This window comes from Aspergillus affinis (genome assembly GCF_023601865.1).
Source record: "Aspergillus affinis strain CMG 70 chromosome Unknown NODE_64_length_189858_cov_85_443443, whole genome shotgun sequence".
NCBI lineage: Eukaryota > Fungi > Ascomycota > Eurotiomycetes > Eurotiales > Aspergillaceae > Aspergillus > Aspergillus affinis.
In genome coordinates, this window is record NW_026515845.1 from 61355 (window position 1) to 79184 (window position 17830).

Here is a 17830-nt window from a genome sequence, read left to right on the forward strand (position 1 = left end):
TTAAATGAACTTGCTTTCTTTCTAGTCATCATATCAGGATTGATTTACTACTACTGCTATATGCTCGACTCGCCTAGAGTTTCATCCGATTCCTTTCTGTTAAGACATCATGGCTAGGAATAATCGGCAGCCCGAGGCCGACGAGGCGGGCTGCGAGATCGGGCTTTGTTGGTTCGACGCGGAGGAGGCGAGCGAGATGCGGACGGAGAACGAGAGTCCGAGTATCTTCTGCCTCGTCCGTGTCGGGGCGGAGGAGAGCGCGAGGCCGAGGCATCTCGGGGGCGACGAGCTGGCGGAGGCGAACGCGAGGCGGATGGACTCGCGACGCGGCGCTTGCCGGCGGGTGGAGGCGAGCGAGACGCCGAGGAATAGCGTCTGGCATTGCCACGTCGAGGTGGAGGGGAGGGAGACCGCGATACGGAGCGTGAGAGGCTTCGATCTTTACGGCCACCACGCGTGCGAGGAGGCGAGACGGAGCGAGACGCTGACCGGCGAGCCAGATATGGACTCGCGCTCCGTGACGAACGGGAATCGTAGGATCGGGCGCGAGTGCGTCGGGGTGGTGTGCGAGACCGACTGTACGACACGGAGCGTCGGCGGTTTTTCGATACGGGAGATCGGGACCGCGAGGGCGTGTAGCTGTAGCTTCGCCGAGAGGAGCCCGAGACGGAGCGGCTGTAAGATCGTCCGCGGCTGACCGAGCGTCCCCGACCACGAGTGCGCGACGGAGAGCGGGAGTATGAAACGGAGCGCGAGCGCGAGCGGCCGGTGCAGGTGGAACAGGTGGAGTGAGATCTGACCGAGCCCGAGTCTGATGGGCTGGCAGCGCGCGCAGGGAGAGCAGGAACGGTGGGTTTGGGAAGGTTTTTGAGATATTCACGCATGTCTTCCGTCAGCAGACCGAAGCCGATACTGGTGAAGTAGTTGATGGAGAAGCGGGTGTTGCGCGGGTTGTCCAGCGGGAAGAGACCTTCGAAGCTGGAGCGCAGGATATCGTCTCTCATGCGCTCGTGCAATTTCGGCATGCCAAGATGTTCTCCGAGATCCTGGAAGAGGATTTTGATAAAGATACGGCTGCTCGATGTCGTCTCCTCCTCATTCAGGTGGATGATCGACAGAACATGCCAGCCGATGGCATCGTTGCTGAGCATGTGGCCGAAGAAACGCGCGATGTTGCGCAGCCGGTTCGTTTCGTATCGATGAATGGTGTCGTAGTACTTGGCAAACGCAGCTTCAAAGAGGTCAGACCAAAAGCGGTTGATCTTCGAGAATCGTTCACCGATTAGGCCGTAGAACTTGGAGTACGTTCGTTCCTGCGAGCAACATTCGATGATCATGGACGGAAGTTCCGGCTCGAGGCCGGGCGGCAGCGAGATCTTCATCAATTTGTGGCAGCACTCTTCGAAGTCGATACTGGACATGATGGTCAGGTAGATTGTTCGTCGCAGGTTGACCAGATTCGTGTTGCTCTGGTCTTTGATATCCATCTTCTGGTCTTCGTCTGATTCGTCGTCGGAGCTTTCATCGAAATCGTCCTCGTCATCTTCCTCGTCGCTGCCCTCCCCAAGAATCTCCGCCTTGAGATTCTTGTATGCCTCTTCGTGTTCCTCCCACTGCTCGTCGTATTTGAAGATGTTGAGGCTGTCCTGCGTCTCGATCTCGTCGTCAAGACCAACGCGGTGGGTGATCTGATCTTCCTCCTCCACCAGATCAAGCTCATCCTTGACCGACGGGTTGTCCTTGTACCGATCCTTTCGGACCTGGAACAGAACTTCGATCATGTACTGCACTCGCTTGTCGATGTCGGCCTCGTGCAAAATGTTGCGGAATTGATCGAACACGGCTAGGGCGATAGGACTGCTCATCTCCTCCAAATGTTGTCCCACCTCCCTGGTCAGCCCAACCGCAATTTCCACACTGTCATCCGTGGGCTTGTGAAGCAGCAGCAGCAGAATCTGAGCCGCCAGCATCTCGTGCGCAACTTGTTGGTTGCACAGGTGCGCGATGAACGTCGTCGAGGATATGCACACCGCTTTATCGTTTCTCTTGAATGCCTTGCGGAACTGCACGATCAGGCGATTGAGCAGCAACTCACCCACCTGGGGCAACTTCGTGTTGACGATGGCCGCCATCGCCGCGTAGATGGGAGTAAACGGCAAACTGGCCGCCTGAGCTTTCATGATGCTTCTGCAGAATAGACCCCGGCCGCGCACGAGGTTTTCTCCGAACAGCTCTGGCACGATAAATTTGATATTCGATACGTTGACCTTGTTGATGAGACCGTTGATCGATTTTTTCAGTGCCTCCCATGCCATACGCTGGTATTCCTTGCTGGTCTTGTCCGTGATCTGCGCCTGCAGCGCGCGCAGTCGAGCCGGGGGGATATAGGTGCCACCCGAGCGCATGTTCGTGAGCTTCTCATATTCTGCCTTGGCCGACGCCTGCTTTTCTTCTGCCGTCATCGGCTTCCGTGCTGCCTCTTCCTTCTCATGCTGACGGACCCGTTCGGCAAGTTGGCGCTCTCTCTCTATCGCACGCTCGGAATCGATGTGCGGCGCATCGCCATCCTCATTGACAGAGTCACCCGGCGGCGACCGGCGACGATTGGGCGAAGGGGAACGAGAGGGCGGAGAGCGTTTTCGTGATGCCGAAGGCTGGGGGGAGTACGAGGCGCCAGGTGGAGGAGTAGGCACTCGCACTGCCGATTGCAAAACGATGGGGTCGCTCATATTGTTCTGCAAATTTCACACCGCGATGGAAATTTCCCCCTTAAAAATCCAATAAGCTGGGAGTTGACTCCAGCGACAAGGCGCGAAGGCAATGGGTGGTTCTGCGTCGGTCAAGCTGTGAGGCGGCGAAGGGGAAGGGAAAGTCTTAGCGTGGCCGGGCGCACGTGACCCGGAGCCAAGCTGCCACGACGGCCAGTTATGCGCGCCTTGCGATGAAGCAAGCATCGTCTGTCCGTCCTTCTCCGCGAGTACGAGCAGAAATATCTCCGATTCATCACTATGGTACGCATCTGCAATGATATTTCTGATCATTCATTATGGTATACTGACTTGTACCTCACCCCAGCTGGGCCAACTCGTGGGATCCACCATGCTCTTGGTCGCTACTGCGATCTTTCTCTACTACACGGCATGGACTCTGTTGATGGTACACCACTACTGCTATATCCCCCGATTGATACGTGGCATCTACTAACCCTTCTGTCTCTAGCCGTTCGTTGACCCCGGCCATCCTCTGCACGACCTCTTCCCTCCCCGCGTATGGGCCATTCGCATTCCCGTCTTCCTTACTCTCCTGGCCTCGGCCGTGGTCGGCACGTTCATTGGAATCGTGATGATCAACAGCAACAAGAAGAAGGCCGCCAAGGCCAAAGCCGCTGCGAAGAAAAAGACCTGAGCATCTGCAAACCGTCCGTGGAGACTTCGGTAGAAACCAAAAGGGGCCGGAGGGGGACATTGTGTCAGTGCATCAGGGGGTGGATGTGAATACCGGTTTGGCATGGAGAGTTGTCGTCATTATACCTATTGTATCGATTTGTAACAAGACTTTTCTTTCCCGTCCTCTCCTTTCTTCATCTGGATGTCTTTCCATGTAGGGTTTCCTCCAGTGGAAGCAAGGCGGCCCCCCCAGCGTGAGATGAGCCGAATGACGAGCGTTTAGGTCACTCGGCAGCTAGAATTACAAGCTCGGGTGTCACAAGATTTAGGAGGGGAGGTGGAGCATTCCAGAATTGGGGACCGTTCAGGATTACAGAGGTGAAAGTATGGCCACAGCGAGGAGATCGGTTCAGCAGCGTCATGTTTCAGTCACATCGGTAGCGACGTGCCAATGACAAGTTGGGGCCTTACAGCTGGTGCTCGTACCATGCGGGGACTCGTGACGGACTCGTGACCTTGTTCTTGCCCAAGGCTTCATGAAGGTCAAGGCCAACAACGTGTTCTGGCGAGTGGCGGCTAAAGCCGGGGAATGAAAAGGAAAGGGACGGCCATGGAATGCGCGAAGTTAAGTTGACGTAGGACCCAAGCAGGGCATCTTCTCACGTCTCACGTCTGCTCTGCTGGCCTAGTGGGTGCCGGCTCGCTGCCCCTTTGGCTGCCAGGCGGGGTCACGTGGCGGAGGGGCGCGGTCGAGACAGGCTGTTTGCAGTGTTTGCTTGGCTTGGACCCCTCAGGCAGAACCAATAGCGGGTGGGTTCTATTGCCTCGTAGCTTTGGACCGACCGTGGATTAGAAGGGGAACAATTAATCCATATTCCTTCCTGCCCAGGCGGGTAAGGCATCGACGTTGACAGCAGGGTAGCAAAGGTCGACCGTGGGACAAGCTCGTCATCCTAGGTAAACGTATCTACTCGTCTCCGACCGTGTATAGTGTACAGGGTATAGTGTACCTACGACGGCAGAAGGGCTACGTTTACCGACTACCGAAGCATGTACCCCGTATGTAGGCAGTGCCTGACTATCGAGTGGCTGGGAGATCCGTCCTGACCGGTCATGCTTCAGGCCCTCCGGTCAGGCCAATCATCACTGGATCCTCGTCATGTGGCAGGCAACCTTATGCCTCTGGAAAAGGGTACCCAGTCGGTACCTCCACTCCGTCCCATCGGTCGCCCATCCCCCGGTCACTAGCAGGTACTCCGTCCCCCCCAAGTCCCGCCCCGATAACAGTCCAGGCAGGCGATAAGTCAGCCCGCTCATCCACGCTCCTGACCTGATCCGATTCCCCTCCCCCTCCCTCGCTCTTCCTCTTCCTCCGCTGCTCTGGCTTCTCTTCCTGGAAACCTACTTCTGTCCAAACGTTACTCAATAATCTCATCAACTGAATCCCCAACCGTGTACTTACCAACCTGTCTAATCATCATCCTTCGTTTCTCTGAACGAGACAACCGGTCTAAGCTGTGCTTCCGTGTTGTCCTTATCGCGCTTCCCAGCGTATCTAAGAGTTGTCATAACTCTAGATACGCCGCCATCCCCACCCCCCTCTTCTACCCTTTCTATTTCGGCCGTTGAGCGCGCTGTTCTTTTCTGTGAATCTGCTGGAACCTCTTGAATAGACCGGTAATCGGTACGTATCCCGAACCCTGCCCGCGTCGGACGTCAGGATGAGTCATGTTGATAAGGGCGTTTGTGTTGATCTCCCTGCACAGGCGCGACTTGGCTTGCCGATAACGCAATACCTCCCCGGAATCCGCGCCCCGTTGGCATACTTGCTGTTTGCTCTCGTTCTCAGGCCTCGTTAAAAGGTCTCGAGAGCGGCCGTTCATTGTTGAAACCAACCTGCCTCCCGAGGCAACCCTTCATTTGAATGCCCCCGGTAGCTTCGGACGACTTTTTCCGCCAGCAAACCCAGGGCTTTAGTGATCCCAGCCCCGTTACCGACGATTTGCAACGAGCCACTCCAGAGAATGAGCTTGGTGGAAAAAGCAAGAAAAAAGGGAAAAACGGGTCCAAGGGGAAGACAAAGGCCGCCAAAGCCGTCCCAAGGCCTCCTCCGGAAGACTTGTAAGTAGATAGTGTCATCTTGCACTCTCGATCCAAACTCTCTCTGTTCCTGCAGTATCTCCCGGGCAGCCTTGCTGACATAGATGGTGCACGATGTACAGGATAGAGGCGTCTTCTCCGTCACCGCCGGAACCGTCTTCATGTCCAGACCCTCTCCCGGAGACACACGCCACCAATAACATAAGGTCGCCAGTCTTGGACGCGTTTGACGCCTTCGAGGAGACGCCTGAGAATGATATTGCCTACCGAACGGATAGCTGGGCAAAAGCCATTCCTTTCGGAAAGAGTCCACCCACAGACGTTATTGACGGTGAACTGGCTAGTGGCTCTCCTGGAGGATTTCTCCTTCATCCCGAGAAGGGTGGTTTCAGTAATCCTTCCTCGGCGTCTCCCGGGACAAGGCCTCTGAGTTATGGGACTGGTTATAACTCGTCCCGGCAGGCATCTGCGGACAGGCGTAAGAGCCACTCCGTCAGTAGCCCTTTCAATAACCAGATCCCTTTACCCCATTTGCCCCAGGCTCATTTCTACGGTGCACCGGAGATTGATCTTCCCTTGTTCTCGGGCCAGAATCGACCGCCAGCAGAGGCGTGCTACTCGTTCTGTGCCTTCGACACAATCTCAAGTCCGTCATCCAAGACGTCGAGAATGAGTGGCAATGTGCTTTTTGTCGGTGGTGACGGCTTCCTGGAGGTTTTAGCCATCGAAAGTCGCACGACTCGTTCATTAGGAAAGTTGACGGGCCTGAATGGTCGGGTGATCGAAGCAAAGATGCTGGTTAGTGGCTTGACGGATGATTCGTTTGCCCCGTCACGGCCCCATATTGCTGTCACCATCCACGGGCCCTCTGTTTTATCCGATGACGAAGGTCCTGCATCCTCTACCGGCTCGGAAACAAACGAAAATCCTTCTGTCGCCGTTGGGCGGCAGCTCCCCGCTGAAAAGCGGGTAAGCAAGGACGAAGCCAGATATTATCAGACTCGAGTTGAGGTGTACTCCCTGAGAAATGGGGATCATGTTGCTACTCTTTTCGCAACCCAGCCGTCACCATGCTTTGAAAATATTCCTGGGCTCCCGGTATTCGCGCCGTCGCCCGCCGGAAATTTGAAACTTTTTGCCAGCGGACATCACGTCGTCGTGGCTTCTGGCGTCAGTGGCGAGGTGCTTATCTATAGCATGAACGGTTATAGATGCTTGGGGAAGACCTGGACTAGCATCCAGTCCAAAGAGGCTCGGCGCTACTCCGCTTCGTCGACTTCGACTGACGCTGATGGATCGCGGAATGACTCTCCTCAAGGGTTTGTTAATAACGATCACCCTATCATCGACCTGAAAGGGAGATGGTTAGCTGTTGTTCCACCATCCTCAGCCTACAGGGCATCGATCCGAGGGACGGTGCCTGCTTCCCTCATCCGCGGGAAAACATTCGGACTGGAAACTCGCAGTCCACCGTCAAGACCAGCAGTCTCTACTGCCACTGACGTTGGCGAGGGTGAGAGTTTCTTTGATAAAATGGCCCGCGGCGTTACACAAGAACTCGTGCGGGGCGCGCGATGGATGGGCGATCAAGGTCTTCAAGCCTGGAATAGCTACTGGAACAAAGACCAGGCCTCAAATCCAACCCCGCGCCGCTCTCCTAACATGATGGACTTCCCTCAACAAGGATACAGCCCCTTTCCGCCCACTCACGCCCAGGAGACCCAGTCTGCTGCAGCTTCCGAGCCTGATTTGGTCTCAATCATGGATCTGAAAAGGATGGACGAGAGTGGCGAGACAAAGAACACCTCACACACCCCGGTGGCCACATTCCAGGTCCCTAATGGCTGCAGCTTTCTCTCATTCTCGCCAAACGGATTGATGCTGCTTACAGCCAGTAAAAAGGGCGATGTCCAGTACGTCTGGGATCTGATGCAAGAAAAGCACTGTCGAGCAGGGGCGTTCCTGACCGATGATTCGGTGACCCCCTGTGCCAATGTGCGCCAGATTGCCCGGTTTGCACGGTTGACCACCTCGTATATCGTCGACGTGATCTGGTGTCCTCCATCTGGGGACCGACTGGCGATCATCACTCGCAAAGGGACTGTGCACGTTTTTGACCTCCCACGCAGTGCCTTCCAGTGGCCTCCATTCCGGCGAGCTCGACCGCCGCCCAGCAAATCTCCCGCTGCCGATCAGCCGGCGGACGAGTTATCGGACCGGGCAAGCAGTGCCAACCCTCTCTCGGCGGCATTCAAACTCGTGGGCGGCAAGACCCAGCCCATTCTTGCGGCGGTCAGGGGCCGCACCCCATCGGCAGGCGCTGCTTTCCCAGCCGTGAGTGGATTTGCCATCCCGTCTGCTGCCGGTGTTCGGGGCGGGAAGGTTGTCGCCGCCGGACTTAGTAAATCGGTGGGAGCAGCGACCGGGACGGTCAACACGCTTCGACATGCTGGAGAAAATCGCCTTCATCTGTCGGCCCTGGCCCGCGATCCGGCTGCCTCCCGGGTGATTTGGGTTTCCCACAAGGGTCAGCCGTTCTTGGGTCTGGTGAATAGTGGTGTTTACCGACTGTACCGGGTGCGGCGGTCTCTGTCCACCAACAAGAGCCGACAACTTCAGTCGGTTATCGGGCCCAAAGAAATCGAGATCCGTTTGCCAGCCAGCCTGCAAACCCCCTGTGGCGCGATGCCCGTTGGCACGGCCAACGTCGACACGACGATCAACGCGTCGTGGGCCTTACCGTCGTTGACTCCACGACCAGGTGCTGCTGGGTCCAAACTCAAGTGCCAGCCACTCTCCCAGGCGGAGATCGAGACTAACGCACCGTACCAACCTTTCCACACTGATCAGCGGGTAAACCTCTTTGTCTACTCGGAAACGAACGATGCCGACGATGCGCAGACATCGATTCCCACAGGACATTGGGTCTTTGGTGACAGCATGCCGATGTCCAAGCTGCATGTGCGTCCGTTTAGCGCCGGTGGGGATGACGAAGGCGACCATGACGAGGTTCTGCATGGCCAGCACGCCGGGTTCGGCGGAGAAATGGAGAACCTGATTAGTCTCGGTAACAGTACGGGCCACGTCGAGGAGGTAGTCATAACCACACGTCGCAAGAAGAAGAATCCGTCTCCGTTCCCGTCGACTGGTTCTGGGGGCGACGACGGATTTTTCGAAGATGACTGCGAAGTGTTGGATTTTGCACAAGATCGAGTTTAACATCATCTTGTGTGTTTTATACGCATTATCCTTATCTTGGAAGGATTGTTTTCATTTTCTTTGGTCTCCATCTTCAGAATGAGCAGAGACTGGGGTAATATGCAACATTCTAGACTTTATATTATTTGGATCGGAGTTGGTTCTTTTTTTTTTTTCATTCTTGGGACAGGCTCCACTCCTTTATCATTTCTGTTCCATTTTGACATCCATTAATGTTTCCCCCCGGCTGAGGGGACTCTATTCACTTGCATTGGGCTGGCCTTGCTTGATGCTCGGTCTGTACTGCTGATACATGATATCGCTATTATTCTTATTCTGTTATTTTGATTGTCACCCATCAGATGTTACATACCCCAATATGGTGACTTGTACTGAGAATAGATAGACAGGAAGGATGACTTTCGGACTTGACTTTGCATGTTGTTTCTCTAGCGATTCTATACCTTGAATAACCAAATAAACACCCGATAATTACAACCTGATCCTTTTCCTTTTCTACTCGACCAGAGCCATCTCCTCTTCCCACCACCCCCTAAATTCCACCAACCGTTGAGTCCGCACCCTGGCCATCTCCCTCCCCGTCTGCGTCTTCATCATCCCCTCCAACGTCTCCAGCTTCTCCTGAAAATGCTCGATCGAATTCTCCATCTCCCACGCCCCGCCCTCGGGAACGAACTTGCGTCCCTGCGCCCCCAGGAAGGTAAAACACCGCCCGATCCCCACCGCGCCCAACGCATCCAACCGGTCCGCATCCTGCACGATCGCCAACTCCACGTCCCCGTCGTCTTCGATCAACCTGCGCACCGCTTCGGGGTCCTTCTTCTCCCTCGTGTAGGACACATGCGATACGATGGTCTGGACCCGCGTCGCTAGTTCTCGCGACGCCCCGTGCGAGAGAAGCGTTTGCAGAACTAGCGTGTCCGCGTCTACTTCTACCTCCTCCTCATCCTGCTTTCGCAGCCCGGATGATGAAGAGGCAGAGGCAGCAGAAATGATGATCTCCCTCACCTGGTCTAGATACTTCCGATCGCCCACGTCGTGCAGCAGGGCCGCTAAGTCGACCACTTCGGTGGAGTAGCGCGTCTCCGGGTGGAGGGCTTGTTCGGCGCGTAGGATCGAGCGCGCCAGCGAGACGACGCGGTGCACGTGTGCTGGGTTGTGCGATGGGTCGTGCGAGGCCATGCAGGTGTTGACGAAGGGGGTTAGGGTTGTGTAGAGGGTCATTTTTTTTTTTGGTTTTCTGATCTGATCTTTTCTTTTGCTTGACCGGGGGGGTTTTTTTTATCGCTTTTGTTTGGTTGGATGGTGATGAGGGTGGATTTGGGTTTGGTTTGTTTGGGATTGAGTTTTATTGGGTTGAGATGGTCGGAGACACTGACAAGGGAGCCTGGAGGGGAGGGGGAGGGAGAGAGGGGGTTGAAGTTTTGATTTTTTGGATTTGGATTTTCTGGGGTGGATATTTCTGCCGATGGAGAATTGGAGATAGATAGGCAATGTAGGTAGGCCAAGGCTGCCTTAGGAAGGGAGGTTAATTTGGGTTGCAGAAGGCAGCGGGAGCCGATTACGAGGTGGGCGGAGAATGTGGAGATTAAACTGGACAATCTCTGGAGGCTGCAGTCTGCAGTTCTTCTGCACAGTGAAATCTGAGATCACATTATGATTGACTTGATCTTCAGCACTTCATTCACATTCTTGATTCTTGATTCTTTTTGTGGGTTGATCGGCGCTGTCAAGTTGTTTCTGGGGAATTGGTCCTAGTTTTCTTGTCTATCTACTGTTTGTTTGTACTGTTTACTCTAGATGAAAGGATAAAGCAAATGCTAGAATTTAGACGTGATGGTATTTCGAGAATTATTATCACAGCTGAGAAAGGTAAATGCTAAAGTAAAATAGCAGAAAAAACTATGTAGGGAATAGCCCCGTATTATGTGTACCATGCAACCCGTGTCCCGTGAAAGAAAAGAAAACAACCCTTGCCTCCCTCGCATTAACACCCCGTCCCCCCCAGCCCCTGAATTCACATCCACACCGTTTGTGGCGCGCCAGTCAAGTCTCATAGTGAGTGTCTTTTGTCAGCTCCTTTACAGAGCCAGAGCACCAAGGACCAGACCGATGACACCGGCAGTCGAGGCACCGAGCTTCAGGGCCGCGGCGTTGGCGGTCGAGCTGGCCTCGGAGCCGGAGGAGGTGCTCGAGCCGGTGGCACTGGCGCTGGAGCCGGAGCCAGAGTGGTGGGAGCCAGAGGCTGGAAACATTATTATTAGCATCGCTTGTTTGTGCTAGGGGTGGGTATCATGTAAGGGGAAGGAACGTACAGCCAGTCGCGGAACTCTTGCTGTCCTTGTCAGTGGCGGTGGTCTTGGAGTCGCTGTTGGCGGTGGCAGTGGTCTTAGAGTTGCTGTCGCTGTCGGTCAGCTTGGTGGCCGGGAAGAAGTGGCTGCTGTAGCAGCTGTTCTGGCACTTGGCGTAGCGGTCGGTGTCGCTGGGGGAGCCGGTGCCCTGAGGACAGGCGGCAACGCAGTCGACGGTGTCGTTGGCCTGCGAGTCGCTGGGACAGGGGACCTTGTAGCACGAAGCGACGCAGCAGAGATCGGTTTCAGTGCCTGGAGGAGCGATGTTAGCGAGACTGAGACATGGAGAAAAGGATCGTTTGTGATCGCGCGAAGGTGGAGATTCGATAGATTGCAGTGGATTAGGGGGAGTGGAGAAGACGAGCCACGGAGAGATCCGAGAAGAAACAACGAGCAACGAGATAAGAGTGCGATCACAATCAGAATCAGAATCAGAATCACTTACACTTCTTCGCGCAGGAAGCCTCGGGAGTTAGGCTGGCGGTGGCCGAGGCCTGGCCAGTAGAGGTGCTGGACTGAGCGACGGTCAGGCCCAGCAGGGCAGTCAGAGCGATGAGGTTGAGCTTCATTGTGACGGATTGGGAGAGGTTCAGATCTGAAGTGACAGAGATGGATCGAAGAGATCAAATTGAGCGAGTGTCCGAGAAGCAGGAATTGGCAGTTCAAAACGAGAGACTGTGAGGAAAGGAAGAAAAGGAAGAAGAGAGGAGGAAAAGGGGGAGTGGGAGGGATTTATTTACTTTAGTTGCTTGACCAGACCAGACCGGACCAGACTGACTGACTACTGGAGTACGACCCAAGGATCCAAGGTTTTCCCTGGCATCCTCCAGTTTCCTGCATTTTCTTTCATTTCTTTGCCGTCTGACAGGGCAAAGCAATAATTGAAACCCAGTGGCGCCCTTTCATTAGCGGGGTTTCACTGGTGGCTAATCAGCATCAGGCGCCGGGCTATACTTAGACTAGCCTTGAAGATAGCCAGACAGCGCAGGGTTGAGTGACCTGGTTTGCTCTGCGCTGGTCCCTCGAGGGTTACCGGAGCGATCAGAGAGCGAGAATGAACTGAGGGATCACTCTGCAGATATTGACTGTCTGTCATCTTATTTCCTCCAACTGAATTTAATGATTTCTTCCTGTTTCTTCCATATCCATTATCCATTCCTCAGAGCACCCCCAAGGCCCCAACCCTGATCAGTGCTCGGGTGAAAATCTGGGGAGCCACCAAAAATAGCGCTAACGCTGCCCCTAAAGACTAGGCCGCTTTGTTGTGCCACCAGCGTCCAGAATGAAGAGAGGGTGGCAAGTTTGAGTTGTACCACCCCAAGTCAGTCAACAGCCGTCCTTGGGAATTGGACCGATAGGTCACCCATCCCCCGATCAGCAATACGTATTACTACTCCTTCTGTATCTGCTGTAAGTAGAGTTGGACGGAGGAGGCCCTCGTTAGTGACTCCAGAAGGACAAAAAATGAGAGATCCGAAAGTGAGAGGACGCCAAGACTTCTTATCGCTGATCCAATCAAATCACCTGACGGCAGGTGACACGGACAAACCGCCGACGATTGCGATGCAAACGCGCCAAACATCCGCTGTGCCAAAGCACATGATGTCGCGACGCCCGCGACGCGCCTTATCTACCGGTGAGACCTCCTCGTGCCGTCCGGCCAATTCTTTCGAGCAGGACGCGTCAAGATGTCCGTCGACGAGGAAGAATTATTCGGTGACGGTCTCGACGACTTTTTGGTGGATGACATGGCGGAAGAAGGCTCTCCGTCGGAGTCGGATTCCCCGCGTCCAGCCAAGAAGCGTCGTCTAGAGACTGCCAGACCCCGACCTTCACCCAACGAGATCGACGAGGCTCTCGAGGCCGAGAGTGATAGATACGGCTCCGATACCGACCTGGGTTCCTTCATTGACGGTGACGGCTCTTACGGGGCCCCCCGGAGGGATGACGAGCTGTCCTCCCCCAGCCAAGCATATGAGACCACCGACGCAAAATCCAAGCGCAAGGTGTTTGTCCCCAAGCAGCAAAGCATCAACCAAGACAACCTGTTTGTGACGCAGCTCACCCAGCCACCCTCACCTCCCGAGATGCTTCGTGGTCCTCGGTGGCAGAAACCCAAGCCCCAGCCGCCAAGACCTGCGTCTCCGGCAGACCACGGTAACAACGACGGCAACAACGATGACGAGTTCGGGGACGACGATATGGAGGCTGCCCTTGCGGCATCCGTTCAGTCATTCGAGCAAGAGCAAGCACGGAACGCTCTTTCCTTTAACCAGATTACCCCGCTGCCGACTCGAAGTCTTCCCGGTAACCAGAAGACACCGAAGACGACGACAAAGAAGAAGACGGATACGCCCAATGCCTCCGGGGACATGTTTGCCGAGCTCCCAGACGATGCATTTGACATCGACGTCGATTCCCTCATCGCCACCTTGCCTCCGCCTCGGCCCACTCCACGACAAACGAGCGGAGGGTCCTTCTCGTCTTTCAACCGGGTCCCCCGTCAAACCACGCTCCTCGGCATGGTTAATCGGAATCCGGCAAGCACTTCGCCCCCCGGAGAAAACACTTGGTGCCCTCCGGAAAAGCATGGAGAGAAGCCGACACATCACAAGCTCGTGGAGGACACTCTCGACACCTGGATTTACCCGACGAACCTGGGCAACACGCGAGACTATCAGTTCAACATTGCTCAACGAGGCCTCTACCACAACCTGTTGGTGGCGCTCCCCACGGGTCTGGGAAAGACGTTCATTGCTGCCACGGTCATGCTCAATTGGTATCGGTGGACCCAGGACGCTCAAATCATTTTCGTCGCCCCGACAAAACCCCTGGTGTCCCAACAAGTCTCTGCCTGCTTGGGCATCGCCGGCATTCCCAAATCTCAAACATCCATGCTCACCGGCGGCATCGCGCCGGGTATCCGAGCAGAGGAGTGGCAAACCAAGCGCGTATTTTTTCTTACACCACAAACGTTGATGAACGACCTCAAGTCCGGAATCGCCGACCCGAAACGCATTGTCTTGGTCGTTGTCGATGAAGCCCATCGAGCTACCGGGGGCTATGCCTACGTGGAGGTTGTGAAATTCCTCCAGCGATTCAATCAAAGCTTCCGTGTTCTGGCACTGACAGCCACACCGGGCTCCTCCGTGGAATCCGTACAAGAGGTAATAGACGGCTTGAATATCTCCAAGGTGGAGATTCGCACGGAGCAGTCGCTTGATATTCGACAGTACGTGCACGCCAAAAAAATCGAGTGGGAGGTTTTCTCGGACTCCGAGGAGCTTATTCTGTGCAAGGAACACTTTTCCCGTGCTCTCCAGCCACTGGTTGATAAACTAAAACACCTCAACGCCTACTGGGGATCGGATCCTCTAACGCTCACCCCCTTCGGACTCACCAAAACCCGCCAGGAATGGATGGCCTCGAATGCTGGTCGAACGGCAAGCACCGGGTTCAAGATCATGATCAGCTCGATTTTCACCGTCCTTGCTAGCTGTGCTCACAGTCTTGACCTTCTCAAATATCATGGGATTACGCCTTTTTATCGGAGCCAGCTGAAGTTCCAGTCCGGCACCGGCGGCCTGAAGAATGGGAAATACAAACAGCAGCTCGTCCAAGATGAGAACTACAAAAGACTCATGAGCCAAGTTTCGGCGTGGACAAAGCACCCGGAGTTTATCGGCCATCCAAAACTAGCATATCTCAAAGAAGTGGTGTTGAACCACTTTCTGGATGCCGGTGAAGGACGAGACGGGAACACGCAGTCCTCCACCAGATTGATGATCTTTGTCCACTTCCGAGATAGTGCCGAAGAGGTGATACGAGTGCTGAAGAGACATGAGCCTTTGGTCCGACCTCACATTTTCATCGGCCAGTCCAGCAACAAGGACTCGGACGGCATGAATCAGAAAACGCAGCTCAGCGTCATCCAGAAGTTCAAAGAGGGGGTCTATAACACCATAGTGGCAACTTCCATTGGCGAGGAAGGGTTGGATATCGGTGAGGTAGATCGCATTATCTGTTACGACTCCTCTGCCTCGCCAATCCGCATGCTCCAACGTATGGGACGTACTGGCCGAAAAAGGGCGGGAAACATCGTGATACTGCTCATGCAGGGGAAAGAGGAGCATTCATATCTCAAAGCGACAGATAATTATGAAAAAATGCAAGAAATGATCGCCAGTGGGAAGCGGTTCGCCTACCACACCGACGAGTCCCCACGCATTCTACCGCCGGGGGTCCGTCCCACTGTCAACAAGCAGAAAATTGATATTCCGACGGAGAATGACAACCCGGACCTCCCCGAGCCGAAAAAGAGACGAAACGCCCCCAAGAGGCCTCCAAAGAAGTTTCACATGCCGGACAACGTCGAGACTGGTTTCACCAAGGCGTCGGACCTTGCCACCGGCGGTGCCACGCGAAAATCAAAACCAAAAAGTAGGCCGAAAGAACGAACACCAACGCCCGAGCTCATCGATATACCGGCCGCTGAAGATGTTTTGCTGACCGCGGAGCAGCAAAATGAGCTTGAGCAATACTACGGCAATGTTGGCGAGACCAGTCCGCAATTCACCCGACCCCCTCGCAACGACGCTTTTCCTAAACTGCAATCAGTTCCAAGACCGACAAAGGCCGTGACGCACGGATCAGTCACCCGTCGGATGATCGGTGCACTACAAACAATCAATCAGCTAGGTATAGACTGCGAGGAACGCTTTCAAAAAGTGTTGAGCCTCGAGTCTCGAAGACCGCCGGAAGATGCCTTAATTTCACGCCCACTGCCACCCCCTAGACACAAACGCAAGAAAGGATCAAATGATCATTCTCAGCCCCTAAAGCCCCTCAAAACTCGTCGATTGTTACACGAAGTCTGCAACGGCGAAAACTACGCCCCGACCTCCCCGATACAAGACCATCCAGAATCGGTACCCTTCTATTCCTCGCAGAGAAGCGAAGGCGAGAAGTTTGATGAGTTTACACCCCCTGATATAGACACCATTTTGAGTCGAAGCACCGAGCGCAGATCGTAAAAGCAGAATTGGACTGTGTTGGATGATGCTGATTAGGTCTTTTGGCTACTATTTTGACCAATGGGGTTTTCTTTGGGTAAAGATCTCAAAAAAAAAAAAGAAAAGAAAAAGTAATAATTTTTAGGGAACAGATTGTGACGCACTGGCATCACGGTCAACTTACTACATAGTGGGGAAATCAATCGGTAGTAAGCCACTGAAGTCAAGCAGATCGCAAGCATTCATAGTTCAGGCCCGTAGATTGTTACTAGTTAAGCAACGGAATAATTAGTTAGTTAACTAGTACTCGGAACGGGTGCGTGTAGATAACGTCACGGTCCATCAAACAGAGTGAATTACAACAATTGCCACATCCCGTGTCTTTCCCACCACACACTTTCTCCGTGCTCCGGCCAACTTGAGAGCGGGAGATCGCAAGTAAACAGCAGACAAGCACCAGCGACCTCACATTTTCCACCATGGCGGACGCTCAATATGACAGTGCGCTGTAAGTGACCCTAACGGAATGACTCGTTCCCCAATTCCCACCCCCTCTCATCTCCTTCGCAATCCCAGCATTCCCATGCCCCCAACGTTACCCCACCACCTGGTGCCTATTGCCTACTGCTGACCATCCCAGCGATCTTCTTCGACGTCTCAACCCCCGCGACACCAAGCAGAACCTGCAAGCTATCACATCCATCGTCCCCGATCTCACCGAAGACCTCCTCTCCTCTGTAGACCAGCCCCTCGAGATCCGCCGCTGCCCCCGGACGAACCGCGACTACCTGCTCTGCGACTACAACCGGGACGGCGACAGCTACCGGTCCCCCTGGAGCAATGAATTCGACCCCCCTCTGGACGACGGCACCGTGCCTAGCGAGCGCGTGAGAAAGCTCGAGGTCGCGGCCAACGAGGCCTTTGATGTCTACCGGGAGCTGTACTACGAGGGCGGCGTCGGCAGCGTCTACTTCTGGGACTTGGATGATGGGTTTGCTGGCGTGATACTTTTGAAAAAGGGTGGGTTACTCGACTCCATTTCGCCTTTTCTGGTGTTCTGCATCAGCGCTCCGGCAGAAGGAAGCTGTGGTTGTGGTGTGTTCAAGCTGACGGACAATTAGGGGTAACGCCGGGTGCGAAGAGCTCCGGGGAGTGGGACAGCATTCATGTGTTCGAAGCGACTGACCGCGCTCGCATGTCTCATTATAAGCTGACCAGTACCGTGATCCTGCACTTGGCTAACACCACCGAGGCGTTGGGCGAGATGGATCTGAGTGGAAACATGACCCGACAGGTCGAGGTCGATCTACCCGTGGAATCGGACGCCAGCCATGTGGCTAATGTCGGTCGCTTGGTGGAGGATATGGAGCTGAAGATGAGGAACTTGCTGCGTTCGTTTCCATCCCCTCCCTCTCCTTCATTCTTTTCGAGTTGCAGCGGTGGCTAATCGAGTTGTGCCTATAGAGGAAGTTTACTTCGGTAAGGCCAAGGATGTGGTCGGTGAGCTGCGCAGTAAGTTGAACCCGATTGTGTGATACTTGGCGTGTTCTGATATGCTAACCCGCCGTAGGCCTCTCGTCCTTGTCGGAATCCAGCAAGGAAAAGGCAACTCATCTGGAGATGATCCGGTCCATGCAGAAATAAGCGTCCTCTCCGGATATCTTCGATGCTGGATATCTTTAGCGAATTTGTCAGAGCGACTGCCATTTCTACAACTGCCTGTGCTATCATATTTTCTGTCCGTGTGTTCTACTGCAGTTCC

At 54.5% G+C, this 17830-nt stretch overlaps 7 protein-coding genes across 7 annotated transcripts; 4 read left to right on the forward strand and 3 right to left on the reverse strand.

Moving 5' to 3' along the window:
* Positions 1-73: 73 nt before the first annotated feature.
* On the reverse strand, positions 74-2729 carry KD926_009152 (MIF4G-domain-containing protein; the record flags this gene model as incomplete). The annotated part of the gene is made up of 2 exons (XM_053101760.1): positions 74-819; positions 881-2729. 2 exons carry the CDS (start codon positions 2727-2729, stop codon positions 74-76), a joined length of 2595 nt encoding a protein of 864 aa, XP_052954663.1.
* Positions 2730-3008: 279 nt separating this feature from the next.
* KD926_009153 (dolichol phosphate-mannose biosynthesis regulatory protein) lies at positions 3009-3405 on the forward strand (the record flags this gene model as incomplete). The annotated part of the gene is made up of 3 exons (XM_053101761.1): positions 3009-3011; positions 3076-3156; positions 3220-3405. 3 exons carry the CDS (start codon positions 3009-3011, stop codon positions 3403-3405), a joined length of 270 nt encoding a protein of 89 aa, XP_052954664.1.
* Positions 3406-5310: 1905 nt separating this feature from the next.
* On the forward strand, positions 5311-8705 carry KD926_009154 (uncharacterized protein; the record flags this gene model as incomplete). Its single annotated transcript, XM_053101762.1, has 2 exons — positions 5311-5507; positions 5609-8705. 2 exons carry the CDS (start codon positions 5311-5313, stop codon positions 8703-8705), a joined length of 3294 nt encoding a protein of 1097 aa, XP_052954665.1.
* A 495-nt stretch (positions 8706-9200) lies between these two features.
* Positions 9201-9929, reverse strand: KD926_009155 (HD domain-containing protein; the record flags this gene model as incomplete). The annotated part of the gene is made up of 1 exon (XM_053101763.1): positions 9201-9929. The coding sequence occupies one exon, from the start codon at positions 9927-9929 to the stop codon at positions 9201-9203; it is 729 nt and encodes a 242-aa protein (XP_052954666.1).
* An 857-nt stretch (positions 9930-10786) lies between these two features.
* KD926_009156 (uncharacterized protein) lies at positions 10787-11625 on the reverse strand (the record flags this gene model as incomplete). Its single annotated transcript, XM_053101764.1, has 3 exons — positions 10787-10950; positions 11021-11308; positions 11502-11625. 3 exons carry the CDS (start codon positions 11623-11625, stop codon positions 10787-10789), a joined length of 576 nt encoding a protein of 191 aa, XP_052954667.1.
* Positions 11626-12744: 1119 nt separating this feature from the next.
* On the forward strand, positions 12745-16089 carry mph1 (3'-5' DNA helicase; the record flags this gene model as incomplete). The annotated part of the gene is made up of 1 exon (XM_053101765.1): positions 12745-16089. The coding sequence occupies one exon, from the start codon at positions 12745-12747 to the stop codon at positions 16087-16089; it is 3345 nt and encodes a 1114-aa protein (XP_052954668.1).
* Positions 16090-16547: 458 nt separating this feature from the next.
* Positions 16548-17712, forward strand: cap2 (F-actin-capping protein subunit beta; the record flags this gene model as incomplete). The annotated part of the gene is made up of 5 exons (XM_053101767.1): positions 16548-16576; positions 16709-17088; positions 17190-17459; positions 17533-17580; positions 17639-17712. 5 exons carry the CDS (start codon positions 16548-16550, stop codon positions 17710-17712), a joined length of 801 nt encoding a protein of 266 aa, XP_052954669.1.
* Positions 17713-17830: the final 118 nt, after the last annotated feature.